Raw genomic sequence first — 10,096 nt, 5'->3', positions numbered from 1 at the left:
TAAGGAAATGATGACTTACCATTGTTCATAGCCTTTATCATAGTTATCTTCCTCAGTGAGTGTCAGCTCCAAGATATATGTCCCTGATCATATGTAGCTCTTTGACCACATCACTTATGTCCATTCGATCCCATGGTGATTCAGCTGAGCAGGCAACTCCAATTCTAATAACTGAATTAAGGCACTCTTGCACTCTAACCTTCATGCATCTTCGACTTCCAGTAATGTTGGTTACAGTTGTTGCTACCTCTCCTTTGTATTCTTCCATAGGGAGAAGTGATGGGTCGACGACAACCATCACTCCACCATGCATAGCCATCTCAGCCCAACAGTGAAGATTAAAGTTATCTTTAAACATTTTATGAGTAGGCCGCTTCCCTGTGAACATCTCTAACAAGAGAATCCCATAACTATAGACATCACCATGTGTTGAGACATCACCACCAACACCATATTCTGTGATTTATGCATCTTCTGTTAGTACTTTTATAATGAGAATAGGAGCAAAGTCTATTGGTTTCAACTGAAAGAGGAGCAAAGTCTATTGGTTTCAACTGAAAGAATAACATAACATGACATGCATCTCAAGAGAGGTAAGGGTACCTTTTGAATTCATTCTTATAGTGTTTATATAAGGAACATAGGTTCCTCTAACATCTATAATTGTGGACCTAAATGATTGCACGAATTTAATGTGGCATGTGGTCACATTAATCTACATATAGGAAAGACTATCAATACCCTAGACAAAAGCATAATTCTTTAGAAAATCATAATTTGTAGCCTATTGCATTCAAGGTATGGTTTGGTTTTAGTAAGGGAATGTGTAGCCAAAACTGCAGTGTAGAAATAAAGAGACTCAAAATATCATCTAAGCATATCTACATTTTTTGTATTTTTATACAATTGTTTGAGATATTAAATTACTTTTTTGTAGGAAGAGGCTAAAGATGTCACACAATTTATGAAAATTGTAATTACACCTTAAGGTATTGCGGTGGAATAGGGAAGAAAAATAGTAGATCCATTGTAATAAGGTAAACTTAGTCACAACTTTTGAAAGAAGAAGAAAAATTATACTAGATCAATAAAAGAGGTACATTACCTGGCGCAATATATCCAATAGTTCCCTTTATTCCGATTGAGCTCGTGTGAGTTTGAGATCTACTTGTAGCTTTTGAAAAAAATTTTGATATCCCGAAATCACCCAAATGTGCAGTCAAATCACTATCGAGAAGAATATTGCTTGGCTTTAGATCACAGTGAATAATTTGTGTATGGCAATGGTGGTGAAGATGATCCAATGCAGTTGCCATATCAATGACAATATTCAATCTTTGAATAAGATTTAAATGCCTTTGTTCATCTTGTATGCCATTTACATGTGGATGTAACCAACTCTCCAAATTCCCACCTGGCATGAACTCATATACTAAAGCCTTAAAATCATTGCCTTCAAAATCTACACTTGAGCAAGAGGTTAAAATTTTTACAAGATTACGATGTCGTATGTTTCTAAGGGATTCACATTCAACCATGAAACTCTTGGAAGCACTTCTTTGTCTAATGTTGAAGACCTTTACTGCAACAATAGTTTTCCCATGATTGAGTACTCCTTTGTACACAGAACCAAAACTCCCCAATCCAATCAAATTTACAGAAGAAAATCCATCGGTTGCTTTAAAGAGTTGGGCATAGGAGATCTTAAAATGATGATCATCTATCAAAAATAAAGTGGATTCTTTCCTTTCTTTTCTTCTCCAGTTGATAATGAAAAAATATGTCATAAATATTAAACATAAAGACCCCCCACAACCACATATGATGCCTATCAGCTTGAAAACATTAGGCTTACCATTTTCTTTTGACTTTTGAGTTTGGCATGATGGCAAATGAAGTTCTAGTATACCTCCACAAAGGTTATTGTTTCTAATGACTGAAATTGCACTCAAATTTCCAAAGACTCCATCTGTTGGTACCTCACCCTCCAAATGATTAAATGATACATTTAACTTTTGTAAAAACTTAAATGTACCCAAATATTTTGGGATAATACCAGAGAAGTTGTTGTGTGAAAGATCTAAATCTTGGAGACCTCTTAGAAAACTCAGAGAAAATGGTATAGATCCTTGAAATAAGTTACCCTCCATAAAAAGGTACTCTAGGCTTGTACAAGCACCAAGGGTGCTAGGGATTTCCCCAGACAACATGTTCTCAGAAACATCTAGGATTCCAAGATTGGTCAGTCGACCCACTTCCAAAGGTAGAGACCCAAAGAAAGAATTTCTACTCAAGTTTAGCTCTATTAACGTGGAAATATCAAATATCTCTCTGGGGATGTTACCATTGAAACAATTACCGCAAAGGACCAAATGTAACAAATGTTTGTATTTTCCAAGACTTGAAGGTATTTTTCCTTGCAAATGATTATCTCCTAAATAGAGGTCACTCAATAATGTCAAGTTTCCAAGAGAAGAAGGGATTCGCCCTGTGAATCTGTTCTCGTACAAATAGAGTACACCTAGCATTGAAAGTCTCCCAATTGAAGCCGGAATACTTCCTTCTAGTAAGTTACGAGATAGGCCCAAGAACTGTAAGCTTACAAGGTTCCCAATCCCCACTGGGATGTCTCCAGATAATTGATTTTTGGACAGAAAGAGCTTTGTCAATTTGGTGGATAAATTTGCTATGGAGTTGGGGAACACGCCACCAAACTGATTTTCACCAAGGTCCAAACGTGATAAACTAGTACAGTTGGTCAATGCGTTGATAAAATTCAAGTCATCGGCCCCTCCACTTCCCAAATTATTGGAGAACAATGAAAGCCAATAGAGTTTTGATTGGCCTCCAAAATTAATAGCCACTTTCCCAGTAAAACTATTTTTGCCAAGTAAAAGTTTTTCGAGTTTCGACAAATTAGACACAGAAATTGGAATTGGTCCATGAAACTGGTTTTGATAAACTGAAAGCCGCCATAGATTTGGAAGACTGAAGCCTAAATTTGGTGGAAGTTTCTCTTGAAGTTGATTAAATCCGACATCAAAAACAGCAAGTGAGGAAAGATTATATAGAGTGAGAGGGATAGTACCGGAAAACTTATTTCTACCAAGCCCGAGATTCATTAATCTTGTCAGTTGGCCAAGGGCATCTGGAATACTTCCACTTAAATCATTGTATGCTCCGGAAATGGTTTCAAGAGATGAAAGATTCCCAAAGGAAGGTGGGATTTGTCCCATCAAACTGTTGAAAGCGAATGAAATGACTTGAAGCTTTGACAAGGTGCCAAGTTCTACAGGAATTTTCCCCACAATATTGTTGTAAGCTAAATTGAGCATTATAAGGTTGGAGCATCGTGATATGTTGGGTGGGATTTCCCCTTCAAACGAATTATTGTGTAGGAATAAATAACGAAGTCTGAATAGAAAGCTTACTTCATGAGGGATTTCACCATGGAAACTGTTATTTTGGAGCAAAATCTCTCTAAGGAAACTGAGGTTTCCTATTTCTGGAGCCACGGACCCCACCAATCCATTGGACGGTAAACGCAAGGCTCTAACCCTGTTTGGATGCCGGCGACCGCCACATATAACGCCTGACCACTCGCAATAGGGTATGGAGTCATTCCAGGAGCTCACAACATGAAAAGGATCATTGCTTATGCAAGCCTTGAAGGCTAGCAAGGCTTCCCGATCTGTTCCATTTGCCAAGCTCATGCAGCAGCTACACCAGAGGAGAAGAAGAAGAAGATTGACATTAATAATGCAAATGGACAGACGCACCAAGGAAAAACCCATCAATGTCAAAGGAGGAGGAGGCAGAGTTAGAACTCTGGAAGCTAGAGTACGTTGGGTTTATGAACTTAGGAGTTAGGAGTATATAAAAGTCCCAACAATTGCAATTTTTTTTCCTTTTTTTAACCAAAAGAAAATTGCAATTTTGAAGAAGACAAAACCGCGACCAGCATTAATTTGATGCTAATATCCTTTAAGAATAAGGACAATCTCTCTCTCTCTCTCGGTCTTTACGTCTTATACCGTGACTTCTATTAGTCATGAACTAATATCAACACTTGACATGAGAAAAATATGGTAAACTCACCGTTTGGCATAGGGGATGTTATTCCACGGTATGTAAATAGATATTTGAAAATTTGTATTTGATTCGTATTCGTATTTGTTTAGGAATATTTGAATTCGTCCGAAACTAATTGAATACGAATATGATAATCTTCCTATCCAATCGATTATTATTCTATTCGTTTAGCAATCGGATGGTAACAAAATATTTAAAATTTTTTGTATTGGTCTATCCTTTTAAGTTATCTTATTGAATTTTGTTATCTTATTTTTATAAATTTATAAGTTAAGATAATGTCATTCTTTTTCTAGATTTTTTGTTAGTTTATATATATTATTTTATACAATGTGATACATGGAATCACATATCTATTAAAATAAATACAAGATAAAATCAAAAGTAGAAAAGATAAGACAATCAAAGACTAAGAAAAATAGAAGAAAGGGTACTTGCTAAACCCTCAAGTCTCAACCCTAACCCTCATCATAAAAATGGTAAAGATGTCAACAGAGAGTTGAAAATTCGTATTCGATCTGTGTTCATATCCATTTAAGAGAATCTGTATTAAAAAAATCACTATCCAGAAACTATCCAAATCCGTCCAAAAATCGATAGGATATTATCTGAATCCGTCCGAATATAATCGGATACGAATATGATAATGTCACTATCTGACCCAATTCGATCTGTTTACATCTCTACAAGAGATATCCAAGAATAGCAGCGACGACATGGATATGAAGAGGAGATGAGAAAAAGAGAAGGCCGAGACTCTCTCTTCTTTCCCATTTACCAATCCGACGACGTTAATACCTGTACAAGGTTGTCATGGATGTTCTTCCTTCCAGATTGAACCAGAGATTTTCATCTTAGCTCAATCTAACCTGCAACTTAGCTTCCCTTTTTTTCAAACCCTAAACGATTTAGGGAAGATGAGTTGTAGGGTTTTTTTTTTCTTTGCAAGGGCAATTATGTCAGTTCACCTCATATTTTTAACAATGTTAGTCATAAACTGACGGAATTGGTGTATTTGTTAACGTTTGTGAACCTCAGGGGGGTATGTAGAATTATCTAAAACTGGGGGGTAAAATTATACTTTGGTTAAACCTCAGAGGTGGTATGTGTAAATTACCCTAATTATTTTTTCACCAAAAAATAGTAGGGAGAAAGAATGCTAATCGGCCACGCAGCGCCTCAAGCATACGACGTTTACCTTACGTCAGACACAGTCCTACGTAAAATGACGGGCACATCCCCCTGAAAAGGCGAAAAAGGACCTAAGGTGCACCGATCATTTCGTGGGCGGCTGTGTCTGGGCACAGGAACTTGCTGTGCTATGCCACCAGGTGATGTTCCTTTTCCCAAAAAGGTACCCAAAATCTAGGACATTTCCTCACTTAACCACCGCGGCTTAGGAGAAACACAAAACCATAAATATTAAACTTAAGAAGAACAAAAACAAACACAATTAACATCTACATCATCCCAAATCGATTTCCTCAAGGATTTCGTAATCGGTACTGAGATTGGTATCGGGATCCATCTCGGTATGGATTGGATGAATTTATCTTTGATTTTTGTTAAAAATTAGATTTGTTTTACATTTTTACCATTGGTCTGTATTTATTCATTAATATGGGATCACCCCGGAATTGGTATCGCCGCTTGTCAATTTTGATACAAATCACCCAATTTAGGAGATCCCATATCGATTAATTGAACCGTGCTTCACCTTCAAGGTACAAAACCATAGCGGATAAATATAGAATATTACAAGACAAAAGAATTTTTCTTTTCCATTCTTTAGCTTATTAGATATAATGATATTATTACACCTTCTATCAAAGAAAAAATATATGTTAGTAAACCATTTTTGGATATCATTTCGTAGAAGAAACCTAGCTAGCCACCAAGGTATTGTATTATATATATTAGCAAAGCAATAGAACTGCAACCGGAAAGCGTATTTATATGAGATTACCGTGTAGGGTGGGAATATGCTTTACATAGAAAATTGAACTTGGTGGGGGTATTGAAGGTCGATTCACTTTGAATCGTACTCTATGACTGCAAGCAATACATTATATCTTGTTGCTTTCACTCTAGAACGTTCATTGTTGAATTGTTCAAGGCATTAGCAACATATCACAAATTAATTGGATTCTCGTGGAAGAGGATCTAGACTTCACCGTGTGGAGTGGGAGTATGCTTTAAATAGAAATCAAACTTGGTGGGGACAGAAGGTCGATTCACTCTGAGTCGTACACAATAATTGACACAAATAGTCAACACAAGAATTTGACTTCTATCCTGTAGTGGCGGGAGTTGAAGCGTCCAACACCACTTAGAATGGAGGCACCTGCCATGCTATTAATCCAACGGTCAAATGGGAACTTTCCATCTGTCATTCTCTCTTTCTACCCAAACCCGACCCGAAAAAATCAAAAACCCATCCTAGATTAAAACCCATCTGATTTTCACTTTCGTTTTCCCATTCTCTGATTTTCCTGACTGGAGAATCAGGTTGTGTTTGAATTGATGATAACCAACACATTCAGTTACTCTGAACTATTTCTTTTTCCTCAATGGACAAATACGGTAGAAAGAATAACGTGTAATGGGCTTTAGAGACACGGAGCCGTCGGAACTCACCTGCTATGGGGAAGAACAATTGCAGGCCGTATCAAATCGACTTCTTCTTCCTAATCTCTTTCTTCTTCTCCTTCTTTTCCACTTTTTTCTTGATTTATCTTGATTTCTGATTTATCTTGCTTAGTCCTAGTAACCGCAATCCATACCTTATTCTCTATCGTTTCCCCCCATCTTCATTTGAGTTTTTCTCTGATTTAGAAACCCTAACCGAAATCCCAATCTCATTACCACCAGTAACTTACCTCTATCTCTCCATTTCTAATTAAATCCCAAATCCCCATTGATTCTCCAACCAACACCACCCAATCCACCGAAACCCTTTCCCTTTAATTCTCTAAATCCTCCTCCTACTTTCATTGAACATCCTTTTCCCATGTTTAAATCCCATTATCAAAACCATTGCTTCCCATAAAGCAGTGGAGTTTTGAAGTATAAACCCACTATAACTGAAAAAGCAGTGGAGTTTTGTTAAGAGATAATGATTTACAAGTATGTAGAAACCCACTAAGTATGTAGGAACTTGGGAGAATTGAAATCAGCAGCATTAGGAATTCAGAGAACTTCCATTTTCATGTCTTAGTTAATACTGCACAGAAAAGAAAATAATCCCAGGAGAGAATAGGAATCATTTAGGTGTATTACAATACGATAAGGGCTTGTAATCTTTTCATTTTCATGACCTAGGGGAGCTTCGTTCCTCGGAGACTATCGGAAATGAAGGGGGAAGAGTCCGAGAGATACCCAAAAACGAGAGGAGGTTTTTGTATTTTCGGGTCAGATTTTGGCAGAACGAGAATATGAAAGATGGAAAATGGATTACAAGATTGCCCATTTTCATTTGACCGTTGGATTAATAATATGCCACGTGCCTTCATCCTAGGGTGGTGTTGGACGCTCCATCTCCCGCCACGGTAGGACAGGAGCCAAATCATTAACACAGTATCGATGCATTATATCATGTTACTTTCACTCTAGAACGTCCATTGTTGAATTGTTCAATGCATTAACAACTTGCCATGGTGATTTGTAGGACACCCCCCCCCCTTCGCATTTGTATAATGGAATCGTTTGCTCATATTAATTGGATTCCTAAGGAAAAGGATCTAGTCTTCACCGTGTGGAGTGAGAATATGCTTTAAATAGAAAATCGAATTCGGTGGGGGTTGAAGGTCGATTCACTCTGAATCGTACATAATGACTGACAACAATAGTCAACACAGTGTCAACGCATTATATCCTGGTACTTTCACTCCAGAACGTCTATTGTTGAATTGTTCAAGGCATTAACAACTTACCATGTTGTTGCATAGGACACCCCCCCCCCATTTGTCCAATGGAACCACTTGCTCATATTAATTGGATTCCCAAGGAAAAGGATCTAGTCTTCACCGTGTGGAGTGAGAATATGCTTTAAATAGAAAATCGAATTCGGTGGGGGTTGAAGGTCGATTCACTCTAAATCGTACATAATGACTGACAACAATAGTCAACACAGTGTCAATGCATTATATCCTGGTACTTTCACTCCAGAACGTCCATTGTTGAATTGTTCAAAGCATTAACAACTTACCATGGTGTTGCATAGGACACCCCCCCATTTGTCCAATGGAACCAATGGCTCATATTAGTTGGATTCCCAGGGAAGAGGATCTAGTCTTCAACGTGTGGAGTGGGGATATGTTTTAAATAGAAAATCGCACTCAGTGGGGGTTGAAGGTCTATTCACTCTGAGCCGTAGACAATGACTGAGGACAATAGTCAACACAGTGTCAACGCATTATATCTTGTTACTTTCACTCCAGAACATTCATTGTTAAATTGTTCAAGGCATTAACAACTTATAATGGTGTTGCATAGGACACCCCCCATGTGTCCAATGGAACCACTTGCTCATATTAATTGGATTCCCAGGAAGAGGACCAGTCATCACCGTGTGGAGTGGGGATATGATTTAAATAGAAATTTGAACTCGGTGGGGGGATGAAGGTCGATTCACTCTGAGTCGTACACAATGACTGACAGCAATAGTCAACATAGTGTAGACACATTATATCCTATAACTTTCAATCCAGAACGTCCATTGTTGAATTATTCAAGGCATTAACAACTTACAATGCTGTTATGTAGGACATCCCCCCCCCCCCCCAATTTGTCCAATGGAACCACTTGCTCATATTAATTGGATTCCCATGGAAGAGGATCGAAGGTACATTCACTCCGAGTCATACACAATGATTGACAAAAATAATCAACATAGTGTCGACACATTATATTATGTTACTTTCACTCCAAAACGTCCATTGTTGAATTGTTCAAGGCATTAACAACTTACCATGGTGTTTCGTAGGACATCCCGCCTCCAATTTGTCTAATGAAACCACTTGGTCGTACTAATTGGATTCCCAGGGAAGAGGATCTAGTCTTCACCGTGTGGAGTGCGAATATGCTATAATAGAAAATTGAACTCAGTGGGGAGACTAAAGCTCGATTCTTTTTGAGTCATACACAATGACAGACAACAATAGTCAACACAGTCTAAAGGCATTAAATCCTATTACTTTTACTCCAGAACGTATGTGGGTACCGTGACCTCCGGGGTGTAGGTTTCTCTGTCCTTCGGGTGATATTCCATTTGGTTTTCGTGGTCCCTTGGCGACAGAAGGGTTTGGGATCATGCTATATATTCATTAAATAAAAAAAAATTATTAACTCCACCCCCTGAGTTACACCCTTATTTTAATGTCACCTCACTAAGCACCTAAATATCAAAATGAATCCAAAATTTAACGAGGTTAACTTTTTTACTGTTAAGTAGTGATGTCAGCAGGTTAGTTTTTTTTAAAGACAATTTTACCCTTATTAGTGTATGAATTACCTATTCTACGCTCTCAAATAAAAAAACCAACACACATCCCTTCTTCTTCCTCCCACCCCTCTCCCACATGCGCCCCTTTTCTGTACCTTACCCTATTTTACCCCCTCCACCTCCACCTCCTCCTCCTCACCCTCTACAAGGCCTTAGAAAAGCTGCATCAAGAACATCAGGTCTGTTGGTAACAGCAAGCACGATTACACCTCTGTTGCCGAAGAAGCCGTCCATCTTTGTCAACAGCTGGTTAATGGTATGCTCCCTCTCATCGTTCCCACCACCGAGCCCACCGCCCGTTGCCTCCCCATTGTGTCAATCTCATTGATAAACACAATGTAGGGCGCCTTCGACTTTGTCTTCTCGAACAGATCCTGAATCCTCGACACCCCAACACCCACAAATAGCTCCACGAACTCCAATGCCGCACAAGAGAAGAATGGAACCCTAGCTTCTCCTTCAACTTCAATTACCTATGGAGGAGACGAAGAAGAAGAGGAT

The 10,096-nt window shown here is 38.3% G+C and overlaps 1 protein-coding gene across 1 annotated transcript; it reads right to left on the bottom strand.

Annotated features, from left to right (window-relative positions):
* On the bottom strand, window positions 1-3,794 carry LOC122657544 (probable LRR receptor-like serine/threonine-protein kinase At3g47570). The gene is made up of 2 exons (XM_043852278.1): window positions 1,106-3,794; window positions 1-456 (listed from the first exon to the last, which is right to left on the bottom strand). Exons 1-2 carry the CDS (start codon window positions 3,792-3,794, stop codon window positions 53-55), a joined length of 3,093 nt encoding a protein of 1,030 aa, XP_043708213.1. The 3' UTR covers window positions 1-52.
* Window positions 3,795-10,096: the final 6,302 nt, after the last annotated feature.

The sequence above is a fragment of the Telopea speciosissima genome, chromosome 4 (assembly GCF_018873765.1).
Source record: "Telopea speciosissima isolate NSW1024214 ecotype Mountain lineage chromosome 4, Tspe_v1, whole genome shotgun sequence".
In the NCBI taxonomy this organism is placed as follows: domain Eukaryota; kingdom Viridiplantae; phylum Streptophyta; class Magnoliopsida; order Proteales; family Proteaceae; genus Telopea; species Telopea speciosissima.
This window is presented reverse-complemented; position numbering and strand designations above follow the sequence as displayed.

What these genes read in the sequence shown, in the direction of transcription:
- LOC122657544 (XM_043852278.1), bottom strand. Translation starts at nt 3,794, where the DNA reads ATGGGTTTTTCCTTGGTGCGTCTGTCCATTTGCATTATTAATGTCAAT. An exon ending in TATTGGATATATTGCGCCAG is followed by an intron (nt 457 to 1,105) that starts GTAATGTACCTC and finishes CATAAATCACAG; the next exon opens with AATATGGTGTTGGTGGTGAT.